A 26,283-nucleotide genomic window follows, 5' to 3' on the forward strand; every position below is an offset into this window, starting at 1 on the left:
ATGGGGCTGCTGAGGCAAAAAACTGTGGGAATCATCAGTGGGAAGCATCAACTGTGGGAAACATTTATTTATTTGTGAATCACATGCATAAGCCATCCAACTTAGAGGACTTTGAATGGCTACAATTAAAAGTACTTCCAACACAGGATAAAAATAAAAAAGGCAATTAATATAACAAGCACCTGCCTAAAGAAGCGGATAATGCACATGATTCCAGAGGGCAGGCACTGTGACAGAGAAGGCATGTCACTTAGGTCTCATCAGGTGGCCCTGTTTTAAGGATGGGACCTGGAGCATGTGTGCTGTATCATATCTTATCAGATGAACGGATACAATAGGAGAAATTTGGTCCACCAGATATTCTATGCCATGTAGGACTTCTAGGATACAACTAACACTTTGAATTATTTCTCTCACTTGCATGTTTTTTTTAAATCTAAAATTATCACTTGCTACTTATATTGTCCCTCATACCCTAAGCAAATAATGATTTTGATTATTTCTTTTATGAAACATCAGTTTCAAGAAAGTTTTTGGAAAGTCAAAGAATACAGTATATAAAATCAGATAACTAGCATTGTGATTGGCCATCAGTGATCCCATACATACTGTCCTCTTCTATTTTGTAAAAATGAACAAAAACTTTTTCTTACCATTTGCAGAACTTGGACTCTTCCCTACTCCCACTATGCCCTAGTAGCCCTACAAATCTCATCCTTTACAAGTACAGCTGGACTAACACAACGACAACAATTGAATTAAGATAGTTATTAAGTATTGGCACCATAGACAGTTCCTACATTTTGGTTCCCGGAGTTTCAAAGTAATCTAGAGTGAAACTATTAGTTCTGTGCTTGAAATAGGCTGTCAGTTGATTGCAAAAGAAATGACTTCAAAAGAAATCTGCCAAGGTTAAAATAAAGATATACCTCTTTAAACAACAAAGAAACATGTCCATTCATTTAAAACATAATTTTTGAAATAGTAATTAGGTACTTTTGTTAACTATGACTTTCCTCATATAGAAATTAATTTCTATAGTTCTTGCTGTACCTGGATAGTGTTAAGGAATCATTAGATGAAGGGAATAGAGAATAGTTTTTTAAACTCTGTTTTGTTATAAACAATAATGCCTTGATAGCACTGAGAGGTATAGGTAAACCTTGAAATCTTGCTGCACAGTAAGAGGAGGAGAGCCATTTTAGTTTTATAATGGTAGAAGGAATCTGCAGCTTGCAAAAGATTATGCCATTAATAAAAACTTAATATCTGGAAAAGACGCTCCTTCTGATTTTATAGCTAATAACCTGGTATTATAATTTCTGCCTAATGATAAATTATTACTGAAATCAAGACTTTTAAGTCTTCTGGACAAACATATATTCAAAGATAAAGCCTTGTTTGTATTTTTAAAATCCTCATTTTAGATAAGCACAAGTCTGTTTACAGTTTTTGTAATTTGCAGTGGAAGTAGCTAAGTTTCAATGCTTTATTTATGCCTTTTTTCTCAAAACTGAAAAAAATGAAATTTTGATTTTAGGTTTTGATGATCAGACCAATTTTGTTATTTTAGAAATAGCTTGAAATGTTGTGAAATGTAAAGCAAAGGTTGAAGTTGCAATTTTTTTTACATTTTACTTCACTGAAAATTGGAAGTTAAATATTCCCTGCCTTGCACTTCTCTTTCCCTTAGTTCTCTAACTATTGTCTTTTCTGTTTTTTTATGGTATAATCAAACCTAATAAAATACCTTTTAAAAAAGGAAAAGGTTATGTTGTATTACTTGTAGGATTTTAGTAAACCTGTTGTATTTGTTCTGTTTTTAGACTGAGATCTGGCAAATAAGCAACTATTAAGCCTTTGTATTCTTTCACAATGAGCCTATTAGAATGTATCAAAAACAATGTATGGGTGTGTTTGTGAAGAGGGGAAATGCCAGTAGCACTGTCCTTAAAGTGTGATTCACGGAAAATAATAAGTCAAAAAGATACATACTGGTAGGAAAGAAATTGTACTGTGTTGTTAATGGAAAAAAAGCTTGGCAAATATGATGTTGTGACTGTTTCTGTGGCTTGGAAAGGAATTTCCTATAGCCCAGAGTAACCATTAAATATGTCTCTGTTTTTAGTTCATTAGGGCTTTCTTTCCCAGAGAAAATGTCAACTTCTGCCATGGAACCCCAGTCCCTTGATGAGAGAGGAAGTTTTTTTAAGGTAACTAAAATATTGGTACTTGTTTCAAAATGTATGTCAATTATCTGCCCGCTGCTTTTCAGTTTAAGAATTTGGACAGACCTATGCTGAGAAAGCTTGGTTTTTTACATGCAAGTTGAGAGTTGGGTAAATAGATTACACGTTATAAACAGATCATTTAAATGTGTGTGGTAAAACAAGAAGAGACAAGGTCAAAAATGAATGGGTGATAAATAAATACAAAAATGAATATAATAAGGTAAGTGATCCTTATGAAATAAATATAAGCCAATGGTTTTATCATATAAAGCAAATATGTGACAAACTGCAAAACAAAATATATTAAAGTAAGAGCAAATGAGTTGATAGAAACAGGAAGACTAAATGTATCATTGATGGATGAAGATCCTCAAAAAAAGAAGCAGGAATGGTTTGCAAGGATAGAAGTGATTGTTGAATGGTGTTGGTGTCCCCAAACAAAATAACATTATGGCAACATTCTCTTGAAGGTTTCTTTTGTTGTTGTTTTGGGTGCCTACATGTCACTTTTGACTTTTGGCAATTGCCTGGACTAGTCCCTGCAGTTTCCTTGGCAAGGCTTTTTGGAAGTGGCTTGCCACTGCTTCCTTCCTAGGGCTAAGAGAGAGTGACTGGCACAAGATCATCCAGCTGGCTTTGTGCATAAGGCAGGATCGGAACACAGTCTCCCAATTTCTAGTTTGGTACCAGTACATTAAACCACTACATTAAACTGGCTCCTCTCAAAGTCATATCAAAGGCATACATTTCAGAAGTCAGATATAACAAACCAACTGTTTCTGTTGTACAACATTATAAACAATTATATTCTGGTGCACTTTCATATTTCTGATAATTTAGCTGGAGTTTGAATCGGGGGTCTTATGTGTGTGAAGCAGTTACTGAGTTCTAGACCCTTCCTTTAAAAAACAAAATTCCTTAATATTCTACTGAGTGGCTGAATTTGTATAACAGAGGGAACCATAAAATAACCATATTTTAGTCTAGCATGTTGGGTTTGATTTCAACCTTTGGTTAATTTCAGATGTATCAAGATTGCATTATTAAATAAGCAAGGATTGCCTAGCTTCCAGCATCATATTTGCAGCTTTCAGAATTAGGCTGCTACAGATTTTGTTCCCTGGCAGACTGAATAGTTTCCTAAGTTATCTGACTTATAGGAAGTTAATGGTTTGTTTTTATTATGGAAAGTCTATTTCTTTAAATCCACTTCAGCTGTGGAAATAGTGGTTTATATTATGGCAGTTGAAGCAAATTCCTGTGTTTGGCAAGTGGATAGAGTTGCCTAGACATATAAATAATCTCTTTTATAAAGAGGAAAAGAAATAGATTGCAGACTGGAAAATAAGGATATTTGGGGGCTGTAGTTTCCTATCCTTGTTTCACTCCCAGCAGGTGCAGGAAATGGATGCCACCTACTATACTAGAATTTAAAACCTATGTTTTGCTATCTCAATATTAAAAGGTGCCACAAAAGACAACATCTGTAAAAGAGTAATATATTTAAGATGCAGCATTCCATTGGCAATATAATTTTGATTGCTACTGCATTTTTAAAAACTTTTTTTGTTAACATTTATTGTACAATTATTGTATACCACCAATATGCACAGCTGTTTATTATAGTACCATTGAATCACACCAGGCCCCAGTCAACTGAATGGACAAGTTCCTGCCATCTTTAGTGTGATTTTCTGTTTGGTGATCCTGATCTCAAGAGAATAGTCAACTTTTATTTCATTAAGGATCAGTTTCTGGCTGATCCTGATCTTTTTGCAGTTTACGTTACCATCATTATCATCATCTCCAAAACCATAATTTATAGGTGCCTGTCTTCTTTCTCACACTTTCCTGAAGTCTAGTTTAATGCCATACATTCATAAAATATCTTTATCTTTTATGAACTTTCCTCCCTAGGAGTATTTTTTTTTACTTCAACACATTAATCATCTTTATATGTTCTTGAGTTAAGTAAAAAGAATTATCTACCATGTTCATTTCTCTCTCAGCAATTGCCTTCTGATTTACATTATCTTTGTCTTCTTAATATTAAATCCAAATCTAAAGTTTTGCCTTCTATTTCTTCACTGGTAATAAATTCCTCTGAATCTTTACTGGGAGGTTTTGTTTTGTTTTAGAATAGTTCAAATTGTTAGTGTTTCAGCTTCCATTTTAATTGCCACCTGTTCAGTCCTACCATTCTTGTATTTGCTGTATAAGAGGTAACGGTCTGCACTTATCTTATTCCCTTCTTTTCAGAACCACGTTTCTCTGAATTGATTTCTTAGAATGGATTTCTTATCACTGTAACCAAAGGATAACCTGATTTAATCAACAAAAATTGACCAATTATCTTCCACATTCCAACATGATCTATACAATTAAAGGCTTTTTAAAACATTAGTGTGCCTTTCTCAATGCATATTGTAAATTTATTTGTAAAGAAAACTTTGCTGATGTAAACAACTATTGAAATAGTATGGTAATTTGGGCATTCTCTTACACCAAGTTTCTTTCATTATGAGTTTATTTATTCATTTACCAAATTCCAGTACAAATGTATTTCCCAAGGACTCTAGGCAAATGCAGTAATCTTTTACCCTGTTTTTTTAGGTTAGTATTTGTTTTCATCTGTTACATTTTAATTTTAACTTTAAACAATTCACAGGATATTTCATCTACATATAGTGCTGTTTTGTTAGATAGCTGGTTTTAACTGCTATATCTCACTGTCTAATGAATCAGTTCCCGAATGTGTTATTTATCTGCAAATATTTCTGTTGTTTTACAATCCTGTTTATAAACAAATTCAGTATAATAATTTTATTTTAATTTAACTTCATTTGCCGTTGCAAATGATCGTGTGTTTTGACTTTGTATGGTTGGCAACCTAATCTCTTTCATTGTCCAAGTTTAGCCTGCATTTTTGCACCTTTCATTTATTTTCTATAACATGGTGATTAGACTGTAATGCTGCATATTCTGGCTTCTGTTCTGAAGTTTATTTGATTCTGTTGTTGTCTATCTGGCAAAGAGCATATGAGTCTCTGTTTATATTGCTACAAGCAAAAGTATCCCTTAAAATTCTATTACCCTATACTCAGGGGTGGGATTCAAATTTTTAACAAATTTTTAACAAATTTCTGTGGGCGTGGTTTAGGTGGTGGGCATGGCTTAGTGGTCATGTGACTGGGTGGACATGGTTTGGTGGTCATGTTATTGTCTGGGTGTGGCCAACTCAATATCACTTACATCGAGGCATGCATCTCCTTGCCTGACCTCTCGTGACTGTGGGGATGCTGCAACAGTAATAAGTGTGAAAATGGTCATAAGTCACTTTTTTCAGTGCCATTGTACCTTTGAATGGTCACTCCACACAAGCAAAGTACCAGCAAAGGAGGGGGAAAAAACTCCAGAGATGTTCCTGAGAGAGGAAGTCTAGCCCTGCCAAGAATGTAATAAGGGTTAACAGAGAGGCAGTTTCTGTAAGCAACACCAGAATGTTTCCTCCCTGCCTTCCTTACAGGATTAGGCCAGTAATTTTTTCTAACAACTGGTTCTCCAAACTGCTTAGAATGTTAACAACTGGTTCTAGCGAATAGGTGTGAACTGGTAGAATCCCACCCCTGCCTATACTGCATTTGTCTAATCCAAATCTTCTTGTGATCCTGTAATTTCCGTATTTGTATGTGTGATTCCCTTCTGTCAGTCTCACTTCTCCATGATGTAAATTAAAGTGGACGACACTGATACCTTGACAATAGGAGAAAAAAAATCATCACTCTTTCTATGTTATTTTATGAGCTTCTATCATTTCTCACTTTACCTTCTTTTGTGTCAAGCTAAAGAGTCCTAATTGCTCTAGGGCAGTGGTTCTCAAAGTGGGTGGTACCACCCCCTGGGGGCGGTGGGATGCCTTAGGAGGGTGCTAAGAGGCAAGGGGGCTGGCAGGGGGTACTAAGAGGTGGCAGGGGGGCACTGGAGGAGTCCAGCTGCCCTGAAAAAAACATGCGGCGGCTGGAGGCTTTTTGCAGGCACAGGGGATTAGCGCAGAGCTGCAGACGGGATTCACCCTTCCCATCCCGGAAGTGCTGCCTGCACTGAGCCGCAGTAGGTCCCCACATGGGCCAGGTCAAGCTGGCTGCGAGGAGGGTCTCCCCAAGGAAGCAAGGTAAAAAGCGCATGCATCGCCTTGTAGTTGCGTTGCAGGAATTACGTAGGGCGGGCCTTTCGGCATGTTGAACGTTCTTGGTGGAGTTGAGTGTTGGGAGGTTTTGCTTGGTGGTCCAAGGCTTAGAAGTTGGTGCGAAGTGATGTTAGGGATTACGGGAGGTAGGACGGGCTCTGCTCAGAAGCGGCTGCTGAAGGGGGGGAACTAAGAGGCAGCAGGGGGGCATTCAAGGTGCCAGCACCGCAGGCTCATCCCATTGACTGTTGCACCAGAGTGGTGCAAGGGGCTCAGTGGTGTCGAACACAGCGGTGGCAGCACATTGGGAAAGTCACTCTGGCTTTGCTCTACTTTCCCAAAGTGCCGCCGCTGTCACATTCCGTCTGTCTGTCCATCCATCCAAAAGGTCTGCCTGCCTTCCTTCCTTCCTGACTGCCTACCTATCTGCCTGTCTGTCTTTCTGTCTACCTACCCATCTACCTACCAGTATAGATCTATCTACCTACCTACCTATCTATCTATCCATACATTCATCCAAAAGATCTGCCTGCCTGCCTACCTACCTACCTGTCAATATATCTTATCTACCTACCTACCTACCTACCACCTGTCTCTCTCTCTCTCTCTATATATATATATATATATATATCCATCCATCCATCCATCCATGTTTGAAGTGCCGGCCCCGCAGGCACATCGGGAAAGTAGAGCAAAGCCAGTCTGGGAGGGACGGAGGGGGGAGGGAGAGAGAAAGGGAGAGGGAGAGAGAGAGCGAAAGAGAAACCTGATGCATGAGATTGAAATGAGGCCTAGTTTAGACTGAGGCCCTTTTCCACATTGAAACCTCTTTGGCTTCTATTAAAGGTGTTATGGACGAAACATGGTCAAGACTATCAGGAAGCTCTTACATTTTGTTGAGGCTTTAAACAGGATCCATTGGACCAGATCTCTACCCTAAAAATTACTTTTCCCCAATATATTACAGTGCCAATTCTGAAGAAGGCAAAAGCAAAATGTACTGATAAATTACAAGGAGAACACACACACACTCCCTCCTAACTCTGCTGGAGCAGGTGATTGGACTAGAATAGATATCTCATTATCTTTCTCCTCCTTCCCTCACTTCTTCTTTATTTCTTTTTCTTTCTGTCCCTTCCTTCCATCCCCCCTTTCTTTGTCCCTTTATCGTTCTTTCCCTTTTCTCTTTCTTTTCTTCCTTCTCTCTTTCTCTTCCTTTTCTCTCTCTCTCTCTTTCCCTTTCTCAGGCTCACCCCAATGACTTGGTGCACCGCTTCACTCGGACTTGCTTGGGCAGGTCCCTCTGGTGCAGCAGGCTCAATGGGATGGACCTGCGGGGACAGCACCTAGAACAGGGCAGTGGTGGCATATTTGAAAAGTAGAGCAAAGCCAGGAATTTTTGCTGCAAAGAATCACAAAAGCTTCTGGGCTGTGCACAAGAAGGGACACACATGTGAATGCAATTCAGCAACATAAAATAAAGAAATACAAATAAAACAAATCAACGAGAATTGGCAAAGCATCTCTGATTAGATTCTATTCACTATTAGAATCTAATCAGAGATGCTTTGCCGATTCTAGTCCAATGACCTGCTCCAGCAGGGTTAGAAGGGAGTGTGTGTGTGTGTGTGTGTGCATGGCTATCAAAACTCCAAAAACAGGTCAAGTAGCTCTGGGGAGGCCAATCATAAATTAGAACACTTGCTAAATAACTGGCCATTAAGTGAGGACCCCTTGTATTTGGTTTGCCAGTGACTTGACCATGCCCACCCAGTCACATGACCACCAAACCTCACCTACCCGGTCATGTGACCAGCAAGCCATGCCCAGCCAGCAAGCCATGCCAGCTAGTCACATGACCAAGCCACGCCCACCCAGTCACATGACCAGCAAGCCATGCCCTCAAATTAGGTCATGCCCACAGAAATTTGAATCCCTCCTCTGGGTGGGGGGCACCGAGGATGAATTTGTAGCACCAAGGGGGCGGTGGACTGAAAAAGTTTGGGAACCACTGGCCTAGGGCTTTTTTCTTTAATTGCAGGGAAGCTGTTACAACCTGTAATAATTTGTTTATACTGTTTTGTAGCTTTTTAGTTTTATAGTTTAGTTTTATACATTCCAGAATTACATATAGGCAATTCTTGATTTACAACCATTTTTTTTGCAAACTCCACAAAACTAAATCAAAACTGTTTGGGCCCTTAGCAACCGGCATGTATTTATAATGGTTGCAGCATCCCATGGTCACATGATTGCCATCATTTAGCATTTCAGGATGGAAGAGACCTTTGATTTATTCTGGGGTCAGTTTTACAACTTCCAAAACTATATCTTCAGAACTATTTGAGACATCCTAAACAAGCTGCCCTTGACAAACTAATCCCCAGTTTAGAGGAAAACCACCAAACTATATTCAGAATAACATAGTCTAGAGGGGAATTGGGATCTTTGGAAGAGAAGTGAAATGCTCCAGAGTTTGATGTACTTTGCATATTCCTTTTGTATACAACTTCAAGTGCAGAATTTTCTTTTTAACACCAGCTTCATACTGGATTGACATTTTCATTCAAATTCAAATTATTTTTCTGTTAATTCATATTAATATATTGGTAAAATCTGAATTTTTGTGTCAATACACACCTATGTGTGTTTGCATTGAATTTAATTTGCCATTCTTACAGAGTTTTTGACAATCTGTTTTTGATCTGACCAGCTTCAACACTTTGATATCATTAGCAAACACAGTCATTGCTTCACTGCTTGATCTTAAGTCAAGATCATATGATGGATTCCTGGTGTGCTTTGAACTTGGTGGTTTCCTGCAGACACTTTGTTATGAGGCCAGCTTCACAGTCCTTGGGAAAAAGAAGCTTCCTGAATATTTATATATAGTGCTTAGTCCTGTCAGTCTATAGGAGTGTGGTTTTTTTCTCCTTGATTAGAGCATTGTTTCTTCCTGAATTGTTTATCTGGGGCTGTTTCCTGCTTATCTGGGTGTTGGTTTCTAGGGTGGATGTACTCTGGGCTACTGATTTCCTTTCTTGACATGTAATTATTAATGGCATAGATAGTTTATCTCTGTTCATCTCTTGATGTCTGATTTGTCTTCATGCCAAGCGTCCTTAGAGTTTTGGGGTTTGGCTTGGCCTAACTGATCAGTTTCCCATTTGAGATTCTGATTGAAAATGCGCCATAGTGAAGCGACGCCTTGCTTTTTTTAATTAGCTAGCAAGATAGCTTTGCGAACAGAATTGCCCCTGAATGCTGGATTCAAGTCAACATAATCTCTCCAGAACAAAGGCGCAATCACTGAAATTATCCAAGTGACTCCATTCCTTGTGAGTAGACCATGCAAAAGTCAGTTGAGTTGAGTGGCTGAGAGTCAGAATTTACATCATGCTCAAACTTGCATAACAGCTTTTATGGACCCTATTCTTAGCTGAGCCTTATCTCTTAATCCCTTTGGGGAGATTTTTTTGTTTATTTGTTTGTTTTTAATTCTTTGCATATTGGAGAGATTTTTCAGACTGTCAAGATTCTATTGTACTCATCAGATGAGTTTCCCCCTTCTTAAAAGGCAGTGGTGTAATTTTGACTTTGGAAGTTTTAAAATATTTGAGTTTTTTTGAACTATGCAGCAAAAGGGCACTTAGTATATGGATTTTGGAAAGTTAATAATGGATTAAGGGGCCAGTGGAATTTGGAATTACAGTTTTGAATTATTTAGAAGATACTTTATCATGAGAAAATGAAGATTATTTTTGTTTTTTAATGGAAAAAGATATTATAACACTGGATACTAAAGACAGAGGGTAAAGAAAATAGAGTAAAAATCCTTAGTGCAAACTTTTGAATATCTTTCAGCAAAGCTTTTCGACAATGGATCAGATGCTCGATAAAGCTGACAACATGTTCCTGTGAAGTTGTAAAACAAGAAGGAGCTGCAATGGATGTTTCTGAAATAAATTTGACAGAGGGCTTAGATGCAATACAATTAGCTCTGATGGATGACTTGTTCCTTAAAGGAGAGGAAAAGACATTAAATCAGAAACTTTACTTGGATATTTTCATCCTCTCTCTAGATATACAAAACAGTTCTGCTAATATTTCGAAGGACTTTTCTTATTCTACTGCGCCAAGCAGAGTTGGAAGTCAATGCCTTTTCTTTCTTTTTCCTCTTTTTTCTACACTTTTCTCTTCCCTTTTTCCTCCCTTATTTTTTATTAGTTGCCTTTTTATTTTTGTATTTTACATCATAAACTAATAAAAGGTAAAACTTCAACAAAGGAGTGACAAACAAAAGGATAAATTTTATTTATGAATACAAGAGAAATCTGTTAAAGTTCTAAATGGATTTTGCTTTGAAACAGATGAGCAAGCATTAAATTACCTTGGGATTTTTTTCTGAAGTGGGTCAAAATATCTTTTAAAAAGTCAGGAAAGTTTTATACGTTTGGCTTGCTTGATTCAGGTTAAAAGAAGAAAATAGTAATACCTGGTTGCCCTTACTGGGCTTTTACTGATAAAAATTGATTGACATGGCTTTTAGATCTTTTTTTCCTTATCTAAGAGATGAGATACGGGGGAAAAGAGAGAGCATGTTTATTTACAAATGGTGATAAGTTGTTAAAATTATTTTTAGGTAACTAGGATGAAAGTGGAAGTCATTCCTTTTTTTCTTTTTCTCTCTTCTTTTTCACATACCCCCTTTTCTTTTCTTTTCTTTTCATTTTTACATTTCTTTGTATATTTTGTAGCTTGTATTGACTTTTGTCCTTTACATGTATGATTATTAATAAAATTATTTGAAAAAAATGAATTTCTTTCTGGAGAATGAGTATTCTTCATATTTTCTGATTGTCAAATTGATGTTCATGAATTTATTCTGTCTAAATCATGTTTATATTCAGTTCCCCTGTAGGCAGTTCAATTGTTGCTTTGGTTATGTGGATTTTATTTTCGTATGCTTGTGATTTTACTCTGCCATTGTTTCCTCTGCTGATGACGATTTCCAGGAAATTTATTGCTGTCTTCTTCTCTTGTAAATGTTACACCTTTAAAGTCGTTGATTGTTTGGTATAACTATTCCTTTTTATTACGACAAAAAGTATGGTCTGTGTAATGGAAAATATTTGTATATGTGTATAAGGAGTGCCATCAACAGGATTAATTAATTATGACCTGAAAAGTACCAGTTCCAAGAGATCCCACTGTGCATAAGTCAGAGGTATGCATAATATAAATCACTATTTATATTATGAGATCAAGTTTATCGAGGATATTGATTGAAATACTGTAGATATTTTGTGTTTAGTGACGTAGTGTGGTTCCCCCTGGTGGACAGAATTGTGAAACAATATACTTTGAAAGAAAAGTTAATGTGAACTCATTGACCCTTTTGTTCTAAGTCTTAGGGTTAGGGGAAAGCTGGCTTAGTTGTACTTGCTCAGGGTCCAGAATATGACAAAATAATGAATTTCAAAGGACTCAAACTGGTTCACTTATTTATCCTAATAAAGATATTGGTTGTTTATGAATTTCAGAATTTCATTACAGACCAGTTTGCTTCTTTTATTTGAAATTTCTACTGAGATCATAACTGGGACAGAAGATTTTACTTTAGAGTGAGTTCTAATAACTTCACATTCTGAAATTTGATATCTCTTCAAACTGCTATCTTTTCAAAATAATAAGGTTTTCTTTTCTTTTGTTGTTCAGTCATGTCCTTCATGACCCCATGGACTACAGAATGCCACCCCTCCTCCTCCACTGTCTCCTGGAGTTTTCCCAAATTCATGTTCATTGTTTAATGACACTACCTAACCATTTCATTTTCTTTAGGTATGCTAGCTTATATTTCATCCTGCTGACTCAGATCCTCTGCTTTTGCACAGAACAATATTATAGCATTAGAAATGATATGACATAATTAATTTTGAATTGTCTACAACGTTTCCACTAAACCATAATAGGAATTGTAGATGTAGTTGTCTCAAAAGTGCTTTCTAAAAAGGAAACTGGTCTGTTTTTTCCTTGAGAAAGAAGAACAAAATGTTTTGTTTCTCATCCAAGAAACTTCATCAGTTGTGATGGCTTTGGACTTTGCTGTCTTCAAAAGAGTGACTTGTCTTTCAAATGCAAATGGACTGCTGAATCTTGTCCTGATGGGTTTCTCTCCTATGTTGTGCAATGGACTTGTGAAATTGTTGCTTTGTTTTTCCAGTGTACTGATCTACACATGTCTCACTGCAGTATATATATATAACATTGCTCATATATAACATTGCTCAATTTTTGTCTGTATGTTTTATCTTTGGGGTGGATGAGTTCTTGCCTTAGTGTATTCTTGGGTTTAAAGTGTACTTGTATGTTGTGTTTGTTGACAATTCTTTTGAGCTTTTCAGATATTCCTACAATGTATGGAATGATAACATTGCTATGTTTGTTGTTCTCTCTTTGTCTGTAATGGAAGAACTCCTGTTGGATTTTTTTCTGGTTTTGATGAAGACCCAGTTAGGATAATCACGAGTTCTGAGGAATCCCTTGCCATATTTTAGTTCTTTTTCTTTTCCCTGTTTACTGGTAGGCAAACTTTTGGCCTTGTGGTGTAGCATTCTGATCAGTCCCATTTTCTGCTCAAGTGGTGGTGAGAATCAAAATGTAAATACAGATGTGGGAGTTTTCTGTAAACTTCAGTGTTAATGCTCCTGCCTTCCTTAATATGCACTGCACAGTCTAGAAAAGCCAGATTGTTTTCTAACATCTTCCTGTGTGAACTTAATCTACCCTATCTGTCCACAGAATTGATGTGTTTGGTGAAGGCTTCTACTTCCTATGTTTTAATCTTGACCCAAGTATTGTCCACATATCTATAGTGAGTGGGTGGGAATCCTATTAAAGAGTTTAGGGCTTTGGTTTCTACATCTTCCATGTAGAGATTGGTCACAACTGTGGGACACAGAGATTAGCTGTGCAGTTTTTGTCTGTAGAAACCTTCATTGTATTTAAAGTAGGTGGTGATCAGGCAGAGATCCAACATGGCACATATGTGGCCTGGTTATATGTAGATGTGGTTATGGTCTAGCATTATGTGTAAACACTTATGACTTATTCACCAATTTTCTGAAACAAATAGTGACTTTGTGTTACGTAGTAAACATATATCGGATTCTTAAACATGGAGAAGGAATTCCGAATATGGAATTCTTGGCATAAACTATTACTTAGAAAACAAAAATATGGCATATACATTTAGGTGACTATGACATATTTGGTTTCATTCTTTCAATATCAATTTTATACTTATCACAGAAGATGAAACTTGCCGAAATGGTCAACTTGACAGCTTTAATTAGAGACAGGACATTGCCTAAGTTTAATGCTGATTGGAAATAAACTGAAAAAATGAATTATGATATATGGTTTGAAAATTAGAAAAATAGATTATAGAAATATATAAGCAAAATTGTAAGCATAGAATAAGATATTAATTTACATTTATGCTTACAACTGCTATAAAAGAAAATTGGAAGTAATTTCTTTACATTTCTTTTCTACTGGATTATTGTTTCTGTTCTTATATTTTTTCTTTCTCTTCCTTTTTTATTCTAAATATTCATTCTTGGTTTTATCTTTCATCTTAAAATTTTAATAAAGTTATATTAAAAATTGTACACCTGTCATAGGTGACCGTAAACTTGATTTTGGGATGTTTGCATAACAAATCTTGCCATAAAATGTTAGCAGAAGCCTTGAGTGAATAGAGCAATATCATTTTCTGATAATATTTACACCAGTAAATGTTTATGAATAGAAGCCCAACATTTGAAGAAAATAAACTAAAAATTCACATGCATTTTGAGAAAATGTTGCACTCAAAGGATCAATACTTGGTTGTTCTGAAAAAAAGCAGATTCTACGCTTGCAGGAAAACGCTATGAAGAAAATACATGTATAATTTTTCACAGTTTGTACATAACAGAGCATTTCATTTACATTGAGGTACTGGTGACATTTACAATATTCCACGTGCCTAGCTAATAGTAATATTTAAAAATCTATAATATGATTCATTCATAATTACACTATTATTAGTGTACAATTAAACTCATTGTTAGTTGATTCATAGAACTCATTAGTGATTCAGAGAAATTGGATTGGTGTTTTAATCCCTGATAAATTTAGTACTACATTTCAATAATTATAATTCACACTAATGGAATACAAGTATCTTTCAATCATACAGAATTTCTCAGAATGGGTGAGTCTAAATTTATATAAATGATCTGTACAAAAGCTTGTCATACTATTGTTCCATTTTTATTTAATTTCCATGTTTGTTTATATGGTTTTAGGAAACATAGAGTTTAGAGATCTGTTTTTGAATTATATACCCCAAATTTGGAATGTATCTTTATATGAAGAGATGTGAAAGTATCAAGATGGGACTTAGCAAAAAAACCCAAAAAACAAAAAAAAACCCTCTTTACAATGGAAAGACAGTGCTACCCTGGTTTTATAATCTTGGATTGATGATATTTGTCCACTCTCTTCTTTACACATGGGTTCTTTAACCATGTATGGAAAATGATATTCTGTGTGATCAAACTTTAAAAACTTTTATTTTTATATATGTATGTCTTATTTTATTTTTTTTTGCATATTTTTTTCTCTTCCAGGATCCGTTCAGTCACAATACAAACGTTAAACAGAATTTTACAAATCATTTATTTAATGATTTTGATCTAGTGGTTAAGACAGCAGGCTAGAAACCGGTAGACTGTAAGTTCTAGTTCCGCCTTAGGCATGTAAACCAACTGGGTGGCCATGGGCCAGTCTTCTCTCTCGGCCCAACCGACTTCAAGGGTAGGTGCAATAGGAAAAAGAGGAGGAGGAAGGAGTATTAGGTATGTTTACCACAAGCTGATTTTATATGTGAATGAATGAAATATATGCTTCATTATGTTAGTTCCCCTTAAGAATGGGAAGTCAGAATTAGGCAGGGTGAAATGACTTGTTCGCCAAAGTGACTCATCTTGTCCATTCTTTTATTTCTACATCTTCCACTTTCTGATGTCATATTGCTTTTGTCCTTCAAGCTAATTGACACAATTGCTTCAGAAATCGGAGAACTGAAACAGGAGATGGTACACACAGATCTGGCACTGGACGCTGGACGCACCAGTTTACCAAGGTGAATTAAAATTCTGTATCACTGGACTCATTTGGTGGGCTAATGTTAAGGTGTGTTGTGTTAATTAAGAAGGTGGTTTTCTTCAGTATATATTGTTTACAGTTCTAAACTATGAAAAATATTTGGGTTTTGGATGAATTTTAAAATGGTTTGCTTTGGCAGTAGCTAGTAATGTAATGGTATACTTTATGTTTCTCTTTTTTATGCTGCTTTCCTAACTTCCTGTAAAAAGTGATTGTTTCCTTTGACCCATATCCCACAATTAAGAATTTGTTTATAAGCATGTGGGTTCTTTACAGAAAGCATATAGAAACTTATTTTTCTTTAAGGCTTAATTGCTAAAACATTATTACTTAAAATGGAGCACATTTTTAAAATTAGAAAAATTATTTTCTGCTAAAAATCACTGAAGAATGCTAGTTCACTTGGATTCAGTAGAATCTAATATATTTGTAAAATTCTATTTCAGTTTGTATCAGTTCTGTACTTCAATTTGTCTTTAAGCTTCGTTGATGGTAGTTTAATTCACTGAACTGAAAACAATGTGTAAGGTTTCAAATGAAATGCTATCTCCACACCTTGTGTTTGTGTGTGTGAGATTGGCAATGTGAACTATAGCAGAGTAAATGGGAAGACCACAGACATATACAACATGAACATGCTGATACTGCAAAAATGATAAAATTACTAAGGCAGTGTGCAATCGTTAATGTCTCCTAGGTCATCAGCAAGATTTTTTTCATCCTGTAGCAAACTAAGCCTGGGAAAGTAGAAGCAGAGAACAGTCATCTGTCCTAAGACTTTTGCATTAATTGGTATCCTATCTGATGGTTGTGGATTTCTGAGTGTCTATATCATTTAGTAAATCTTCAAGATAATATTTGGATTCAGCTGATGAACCATCTGCTTCATTGTGTGAGGGTCGTCTTCTTTTAGTCTATAGAAACAATCTTGGATGTGGCATTGAGCATTCTAGGTTTCCTAATTTAAAGGAATAAGAGAAACAATCATGCTAAAATTCTTATGTGGCTCCTCATATAAACAAGTGACCATAAGTGGGTCCCCCTAACAGGCACAATGGGTGCAGTGGTGCACAAAACAGAAGTTGTGCAAAGCCTTCCTAGCCACAACTGCCTCCTGCTCTTACAGCTGGAGTTGTGAATCTAGGAGGGCACTCAAATTGTGCCCAGACTCTCTTTGGGGCAGTGCAGCCCCACTCAATGCCAAAGATTGTACCATGTTTCTCCCAAAATAAGGCCGGTCCTTATTTATTTTTTTGACCCCCCCCAAGAAACGCCTAAGCTGTCTTTTCGGGGGTGACTTAATTTCCCCCCCCCTTGCATCCTCGGGCAGGCGGGTGGCGACGGCTTGGATGTTGACCTCGGCATTGGTGGGGCACTTCATATCGGGGAACCTTCCACCGCTGTTGCTTTCCCTTCTCCCCATGCTGCCATGGCATTTAAAGCAGCACCGCAGCGTTTGGCGCAGCCATGCACGGCCAGCCAGGGCTCCTCCCTGCAACCGGCAGAGACACTCGGCTTCAGGTGCTCCTGTTGCTGCGTTCACCTTCAAAGGCAAAGCCAATTCTTTTAAAAACGATGCCCTACTACCGGTACGAAAAAGACTCCCCTGCCCAAGAGGGCAGCACAACCTGACGTGGGGAGGCGAATCTCCCAGGGCCGCAGTGCAGGATTGGCCCACCCCGGAAGAAGCACCCAGCCGCCATCCCTGCCTGGCGCCGGGCAGAGCATGAAGAGCTTTGCCTGGGGCACCCAGCGCAGCTGACAGGCGGGTCCTCCTGCCCAGCAGCAGAGCTCTTGCCAAGGCAGCGAGCACCTCCCCGCCGGACCCTCCGCTCATCCCGCCAGAGCCGTGCAGGCTGGGAAGAGCCTGGAAAGCGAGCCGCGGGTGCGCGCCCACCTGCCAAGCAAAAGAGCCAGGCCGACCCGAGCTTGGCTTCCTTCCCAAGTCCCTCCAGCCCAAACCCGAAGGGGCCACCGGGAGAGGCTGCCCGAGGCAGCTATAGCGCCCACCCATCCGTGGACAGGGAGGCAAGGCGACGGCCTGCGCCGCATCCTCCTCTGAGCTGAGCCCTGCCGAGTGAGCACCGATGCCCATGCCGCTGCAGCATTTGGAGCTGCCGGTGTATTTGGAGATGCGTAGGGATGGGATGGGCGAGGGGTGGAAAGGATGGGCGGCTTCGGGCTCTCTCCGCTGGACCCGCTGGCCAGGGAAGCAGTGCTGCTGTTGCCTCGCCTCCCTGTCCGCGGATGGGTGGGCACTATCATTGCCTCAGGCAGCCTCTCCCAGTGGCCCCTTCGGGTTCGGGCTTTGAGGGACTTGGGAAGGAAGCCAAGCTCAGGTCAGCCCGGCTCTTTCGGTTGGCAGGTGGACGCGCACCTGCGGCTCGCTTTCCCAGCTCTGCCCAGCCTGCACGGCTCTGGCGGGATGAGGGAGGGTCCGGTGGGGAGGTGCTCGCTGCCTTGGCAAGAGCTCCGCTGCCGGGCAGGAGGGCCCGCCTGTCAGCTGCTCTGGGCACCCCAGGCAAAGCTCTTCGCGCTCTGCCTGGCGCCAGGCAGGGATGGCTGCTGGGAGCTTCTCCCGGGGTGCGCCGATGCTGCACTGCAGCCCCGGGAGATTCGCCTCCCCACGTGGGGTTGGGCTGCCCTCTCGGGCAGGGGAGTTTTTGTCGTACCAGTAGGAAGACGTCGTTTTAAAAAGAATTGGCTTTGCCTTCGAAGGTCAAGGGAAGGCAGCGACAGGAGCACCTGAAGCTGAGCGTCTCCGCCGGGCTCCGGTTGCAGGGAGGAGCCCTGGCTGGCTGCGCGTGGCTGCGCCAAACGCTGCAGTGTTTCTTTAAATGCCACGGCAGCACGGGGAGAAGGGAAAGCAACGACGGAAGGTCTCCTGATACGAAGTGACCCACCAACGCCGAGGTCAACGCAGGCAGCACCATATCCGGGTATGCAACAAAAGTACTTCCTAACGGCCAGGCCCCCCACCATTCCCCCCCATTTCATATGTTTAATATAGGCCTTAATTTGGGGGGAGGGGCTTAAATTGATTTTATGCCTATAAAGCATGCTGGGACTTCCTATTGGGGGAGGCCGTATTGTTGGAGAAACACGGTAGATTGTAGTCTTAGAAGTAGAGGAGCTCAAAACCCAAGGCCACACTGTCTTACTAGAGTTCAGTTGAAGCTTTTTGTTCCCTATCCAGATTGTCACAACCTCCAGACCCTGGGAAGGACATCCACAGCATTGCTTAACTAGCCAGAAATTAACCCCATAGAAATGAGGTGAATCATAATATTGTGCCATCCACCTCCAATCCTCTGAGTCACTCCAGAAGGATTCCATGGTAGATGGTATCAAAAGCTAATGAGATGTCAAATAAGGCAAGGAGAGACCCACATCCACTATTTTGCCTGTGCCAGAAATCATCCAAAAGTGCAACCTCTGCCATTGCCATACCATGCCCAGGTCTGAAACCTGACTGAAAAAGTGCAAGAGAATTCCTTACATCCAAGGTCCTCTGAAGATGCTGCACAACCACCTTCTCAGTCACCTTCCCCCAAAAGAGGACGTTGGAGTCCTGGATATGGTTTTTTGAGGAGCAGGTAAACCAAAGCTTCCTTGAGAGGTGAAGGAACCTCTTCACTCCAAGAACTCACTGCTGTTAAAAACTACCCAACAGCCCCTGAGCCACTTTCACAAGCCAGGAGGGACATGGATCTAGGGAACAGGTGGCTGAGTTCACAGTCCTAAAAACCCCGTCCACTTCCAACAGGTTCAGTATTATGTCAGGTATGTGCAGGTAAAACCACTGGATCCCATATTAATTCTATATCTTTTCAGGTACAGGTAGTCCTTGACGTACAATCACAATTGAGCCCAACATTTCTGTTGCTGAGTGAGAAAGTTGTTAATTCGCTTTTTTCAGTGCTGCTGTATCTTTGAACACTTGCTAAAAGAACGCTTGTAAGGCGAGTACTACCTGTATCTGAAGCATTTACTTGTTCTGCTGTAATGGATATTTTTCATATCCAGAAGCTGTGGACAAGATTGTCAATCATTCCAACTCATGACTTAAGCCTTGATCCTTGTCCATTTGGTAAAGTTGCAAGAGGATGGCTCATTTCAAGGATAGAGACCATTAATGGGTTCTTACAGGAGGGAAGGATTCCTGGAATACTAAGTAAGACTAATTATTGCTTAAGGTGAGTTCTTAATATTCATTCTATGCTCTCTTTTTGACGTAGTGGACAGCCTGTTCAAACAAGTGGCAGGAATTAAGTTTCAGATGAATTTAAATGACATTGAGAATTTAATTACATGAGATATTATTTAACCCATTCCAGTTTGAATTCTAGTCTGATTTGGGGTCTCACTGAAATTCCCTTTATAAGTGATCAAAACTAGGAAAAGTGCCACAGCTGATATATCTGGCAGATTTCATTACTGTGATGATCTTTTTGAACAAGGTAGTCCTGTTCTGAATTGGTTTTGTCTTGACGGTCAGTCTCCAGTAGGTGGTGCTGGAAGACATTGGTCTGATATCTGAGCATTTGTCAATGAGGTATTATAAAGTTCTTTTTCATGCTTTTTCAACTTTTACAAAAGCGTCCTTAGAATGTAGGCAACACCCATTTCTTTTTATCTTTCTGATTCAAGGACCCAGGAAAATAGCTTACATTGCCTGGACATAAGCTGAGTGAAACAGAATCCTGACCCCCCAAAAAGTTATGTTAATTGGTAGGAAAGAGTGTTCATCTGAAATTTAGATATGCAACTATATGGGAAAGCATGTTCCCTCAAGAATCAGCTGTGCCGTTTATGCATTTATTGTCTCTTGTGTAATTGGTGGCCGCAGTGTTTTTATCCATGGTTTAAGATCTACAGAATGGATTCTTATTTGTGTGTCATCATTATCAAATATATCTACGGTGGTACCTAAGTGTGCAAGGTGCTAGGTAGGGAGAGATAAATAAGAGTGATAAGATAATCCTTTTGCGTCCATACGCTTCTTTATTCCAGCCATATACTTCTTTATTCCAGCTTAATTTTTTAATTTTAAATGGAAATGCCCCAGAGTAAAGTTAAGGAAAGAAGGATGTAGCCTGCTTGTATTTAATATGTTTGCTTGCAGATCAGTGGAGATAATTTTAAATAAAGAGGATTTACACTTCATGAATGGTTTACACTTCTTTTACCTCTTTATACACATTTGCAGAATAGGGAAGACATTTCAGAATTTCCTGATATAGTTATTATAAAACCATTCTATTCTATCAATCATTTGCTGGGAACAGGTATCAAAAAGCAAGCTTGCCCATGGTCAGTAGAGGTGATAGGGAAAGAACTTCCATTATTTATGAATGGATCATTTTTATTAATTTACTTGATAAACTCATAGGCTACTTGAATGATGAGGTAATTCTAGGCAGCTTGTATATTAGATTTTAAAAAGAAATGGACAGAGTTGTCCCCCAAAGCCACAATATGTTAATAACAACACTAGACATTAATAGCCAACAATGCATTAGGAAAGAGGAAACCCCCAAACCAAGTAACACACAAGACAAAAGTGATGTAATTGTAAGGAAGCAAAAGATTTGTGAAAGCACCAGCAGGGTTGCTCCATAGGGCAAATGCCCATCTCTTACGTCCTCCAAGATGATATTGTTTTACAAATAGAACTTGGAGTGAGTCAGCTCTCCCAGATGTTACTGACCAGGCAAAAATAATTAAAGTGAGGAAGAGTGAACTCACCGGCGAAAGCGTTTTTCTTTGTGGGGATCCAGAGTTTTGGTATTACCTGAGAAGGAGGGTTAACTGGGGAGTTTGGGAACTGAAAACAAGCAGGCCTGTGAGTGTCCCAAGAGAAAGAGTCACACTAGACGACAGCAGAGATGATTTGGATAAGAGAAACTCCAATCCAAAGGTGAGAACCTCAGCAGTCATTTTCAGATAGCAAGAGAAAACTTTAATTATTGGAGCTGCATGACTACTGAGAAGCGGGGGAGGAAAAGAGCCCCACCAGAGTCTCCAAACCCAAGCAAGGCCTCTATTTGCAGCAGCCCAGTGCAGAAGAGCTCTACAAACCAGTTCCAGAAACAAAGGCCTGTAAGTGCTGGAGAAATGGGAGGAGAGACACGCCCATTCACAAGTCTATGGAAGAGTGAAAAGGATTTCCACGTTCAAACGGGCAGAGGTTGTCTGCAAGAGCTATCCACCTGGGAGAAAAGGAAAGTTAAAGAAGTACTAGTTAAGAAAACAGTGCTAACAGAGGAATCAGAACCTAGAAATAGAACATACAGATAGAAATGTGCAGAATAAATAAAAATACAACAAGAATAGTTGTAAACGTATAGTGACAAGAAGATAGTAGAGTAAGATAAGAGTTTAATTTTGTAGAATAATAATTTTGTGATGGAAAAAGAAATAGTCTTTGTGTTCTGTACTGTTCCAGTGCTCAGTTCATATTAAAAACCCTAACATAAAGAAAAGTGGCCGCTTAGATATTTACTTCTTAAGGGTTTTAGTTTAAATAGAAGAGGTAAAGAAATAAGCAAAATAATCTTACATTGCTTACAGAACAGTGGAATTTTTATTTATTTATTTATTTGTATCCCACCTTTATTATTTTTACAAAAAGCTCAAGGCAGAAAACATATTCAATACATTTTTCCCCTATTTTCCCCACAACAACCCTGTGAGGTGAGTTGGGCTGAGAGAGAATGACTAGCTCAAGATCACTCAGCCAGCTTTCATTGCTAAGGTAGAAGTTGAACTCATGGTTTCCTGCTTTCAGTGCCTTAACCACCAGACCAAGTGGTTTTTGTTTGGTAGAGATCTAGTTTGGTCTTCTTGTTTGGTCAGGGATTTTGGGCAGAAGTGGGGCACTTCTGGTAGTTACCTTCTTCAACTTCCTTTCACTCCTCCCACCCACTTAGTGACTGAGGTCTGCAGCTGATGTTTCATGATCCTGTCTAGTCATACTCTTAATTCTTTACTGACTGCACCGCTGGTATGTGAACAGCTATTGTGCTAATCACTGTGGGCATTGCAACTCCTCCTGTTACAGTGATAAGAGGGAAATCAAGATGCCAAGTACCCTAGGCCAGAATTTGGCAGTAAATTTCAGCTCTGCAACTTCACATGGCCTAACATGGCTAAAATTTCTCAGATACATGATAGGGCAGAGCCAGATAGCACTTTATTTCAAATTAGAGAGGACAATATTAAACAATTGATTAACATTCTATTAGTATATGGGGTATAGCTCTCAGCACTTGAAGCCCATTACTGTTGCTTGTGTTCATTTCAATGGATTTGGCTCTTGCTTGAAGCTAAATATAAGTGTTGTTGGTTGTTGGCTGATATCTACTGACTCTTGGCTTATCTCTCACTGGGATTTTGAACTGAAAATTTGCTTTTGAAATTATTAAGGCATCCAGTTGCTGCTGCTTGTGATAAAATTGCCTAGGAGTGTCCAATCTTGGCAATTTTGAGACTTGTGGACTTCAGCTCCCAGAATTCCCAAAAGAGGTTGGAGAAGTTGCCAAGGTTGGATACCCTTGATGTAGAACTTGCTACAAATTGGAGCTACCGTATAAGTCTTTCAGTCATCTGCTTTATAGGCTGAATAAAAGGGTATAATTGGGCATCTTAATAGGTCAGGTCACATGGAAACAATTAAGCATATTTAGCTGAAGACATATAATTATTTTTCAGAACTGTGTGCATGCCCAGAGACATAGGACTTCCTGTTATATCTGCAGATGGAGCTATAACAGGACTAGATGAATGAATCTTTATTACAGCCAAGGACCAAACTGTAAAGGTATAACTGAAAACAGCTTTAAAAACCCATAAAAGTAGAAAAGTACAATCAATTGTAAAAATCAATTGTTAAAATAAAAGTATATTAAAGTTCTGATAGACCTTTCATCAGTTGACACCTAATTTTCATGGCTCCTGCACAGTATTTTGCTACTAGCTGGGATTACAGTCTGAAAAAAAACATGAACATGTAAGTATTGTCAGGTCATTCAGGGTCCTGATGTAAAAGAGGCAGGATATAAGCATTGTCTATATCTCTATAGATGGTGCAATAAAATAACACATATTTCAACATTTCCGGTTCCACACAAGCAAATGCATTTCTCAAATGGGATTTTAGAGTATCTTCCCTGTAATAATACTAACGGCAAAATATTATGCCTTGCCCAAAATAAAGCTTTCCTTAGTTTGAGAAATGTTAATAAAGAGATAGTTGACCATTTGCCAAAAAAAATCTCTGTCACCCAAATCCTATTTCTGTATGACAAGGTATTTACTTCCACCTGAAATTTCATGTTATTAAATATTTGGACAACTGTATGTTTGGCAGTCATAGTCCAAGGTTTGTAGTGATTCTGGTCATAATCCATTAGACATTAGTTTTTGTTTTATGACATTGTTCTAGCTCAGGGGCAGCCCTCAATCATTATTAATGGGAATAATCCCCAGTGAAAGAACTGGTCCTTTAGCCTGTAATTTAATAGCAATTAGCATATATCCTAACCTCAATTGTAGACATCCCTGTGTCTAGTCTAAGAAGGACATTGGCAATCCCTCTGAGTGCTGCTAGTACAGATCTTAGAAATTTTATTGGAAACACTTTAGGGGTGTTCAAGAAGTAGAAGTAATTACTTCCTTTCTATTTCCCTTTGTAGCCCAATCAATTTGCTGGCCAACCGGCTTGTTTACTAATTTGGCTTGTTTGTTTTACAGTTTACAACTTACAGAATTGTTCTCAGGGTCACCTATAATAAAATACAGCTGAAAATGAATGCAAACACATATTAGTATTTATTTTTATTTATCTATGATCAAGATACATTGTTGAAGGTTGTTTTACAAGCACAGATTATTTTTGAATAATTTAAACTTAGGCTTTTAATTTGTTTTGTTTTTTGTTTGTTTCTGTTGTTTTAGCCTAGAGAAAGATATGGGTGATGTGTGCCCGGATCAGAAAGATTTTGCAAATATCATACGAGATTCTGGATATGATAGTCTCCCCATTAAGCTCAGCATACTAGATAAACTTCTTCATACCCACCCTATCTGGTTACAGCTTGGCTTAAATGATGCTGAAGCAGTGGAAATTCTACGCTCTCAACCTCCCGGAGTAAGAAACAACTTTAATTTGGCCTTGAAAACAAGAGGAATACTATGCTGGGGCATTGCCTTGCTTTTAGAATCAGACCCCTGCCCATTCTCTCCTATTCTGAAATCACTTTTTAGCTTCTTAAATTTCTATCCCACCTTTTCTCCAAAAATTGATAGCACTTTCTGTTCCAATAGGTTGGGCTGAGAGACAGTGACTGGCCTAAAGTATCCCAAAAGGTTTTCATGGTTGTAGGACATCTTGAACCCCCAATTCCAGTCAAACTCTTTAAGCACTTAAACACACGTACATCATAACTTCCTTCATAGTGTCATTTTATATCACTAGTGTACATGAATAGTGACTAGATGCCAGTCAGGAGAGAAAAGTGTGTGTGATTGCTTCTATTCGTGTAACTCTAATATTCATACACATTATGAATCTGCTTTAGATGAGGGCATCTATGTGACTCTCCTGGGCCAATGCTGCCTACTCTAACTAACAATAGTTCTCTTAGAAATCTTTCTTCATCCTTTGCCCTACTAGACAATTTTAGCTGGTGACTTAGCATTAAATTGGTAATACTTTGTATTTGTACATGTGTGCACTTATTCTGTCATTATGGTATCAATCTTTCTCAAAAAGAAAGATGAAAAAGAAGTTACTGTTCTGAAAGCAATTATTAAAATTATTTTCTTGGCTAACTGGAATAGCACCTGCATAGTTTGATGTTTGTCCTTAGGTGTTAACATGGAGTTAATATTAACTCTTGGCCCAAACCATTTTTAAAAATCTATTGTCTGCAAATTACAAGATAAAATGGGTAAACATTACAAACAAAGATTGGCTATACTTTCTGCCATTTACAGGTTCTGGGAACTAAAAATATCAATAAGTATTAAGCTTTGTAGCTTATTTTAGACTCTCAAATTATTAGTATCTCTTTTGGAAGTCTTACAAGTTTACTTGTATTAAGATGAGACAAAGCAGGTTCATAATATGAAATTTTTGAAAACATGGCTACTAAGTCTATATAAAGCCTTGTTTTTTCTGATTTTTTTTAACAGACTTTCCTTGTTAGAAAGTCCTCAAGAATGCAGAAGAAAGTCTTGTCTTTACGCCTACCAAATGATGTAAAGGGATTTTGCCTTAAAGAGTTTGCAATAAAAGAAAGCATCTATAGTAAGTAGCTTATAATATTGTCTTTCCTTGTCTGAACATAATGAATAGAAGATTCATCAGATGATTGCTTGTGATTTGTGAAGGAATATTGTTAAGTGTGTAACTGAACTGACTCATCTGAAAATTAATATATGTGAACAAAAAGGGCCAGAGCTGATTGGTAATAGAATGAGAGACCATGAGGAATTTCCAGAGCTGTGTATTAGACTGGAAATTAAAATAAAATCACAAAAGAAAGCAATGGCCAAACACTTTTGTGTTGTGCCACGATGTAGAAGCACCTCAGGAATTGAGGTTTGTTATTTTGGTGGATTCCATGACAAATAGCACCCAATATA

The 26,283-nt window shown here is 38.5% G+C and overlaps 1 protein-coding gene across 4 annotated transcripts in view; it reads left to right on the forward strand.

Annotated features, from left to right (window-relative positions):
• The window catches only part of RIN2 (Ras and Rab interactor 2), a 78,417-nt gene that overhangs the window by 13,985 nt on the left and 38,149 nt on the right, over positions 1-26,283 (forward strand). Inside the window, exons 2-5 of one of the 4 annotated variants that reach the window (XM_026700980.2) lie at positions 2,129-2,213; positions 15,516-15,610; positions 24,592-24,784; positions 25,831-25,945. In XM_026700980.2, coding sequence (XP_026556765.2) covers positions 2,157-2,213; positions 15,516-15,610; positions 24,592-24,784; positions 25,831-25,945 — 460 coding nt within the window. In that variant the 5' untranslated portion in view covers positions 2,129-2,156. Of the gene's footprint in view, positions 1-2,128; positions 2,214-15,509; positions 15,611-23,379; positions 23,456-24,591; positions 24,785-25,830; positions 25,946-26,283 lie in introns of those variants that run through there. The other 3 variants (XM_087930628.1, XM_087930630.1, XM_087930629.1) reach the window with 3 other exon arrangements.

This window comes from Pseudonaja textilis, chromosome 3 (genome assembly GCF_049901715.1).
Source record: "Pseudonaja textilis isolate UNSWEBS1 chromosome 3, rPseTex1.2, whole genome shotgun sequence".
Taxonomy (NCBI): Eukaryota; Metazoa; Chordata; class Lepidosauria; order Squamata; family Elapidae; genus Pseudonaja; species Pseudonaja textilis.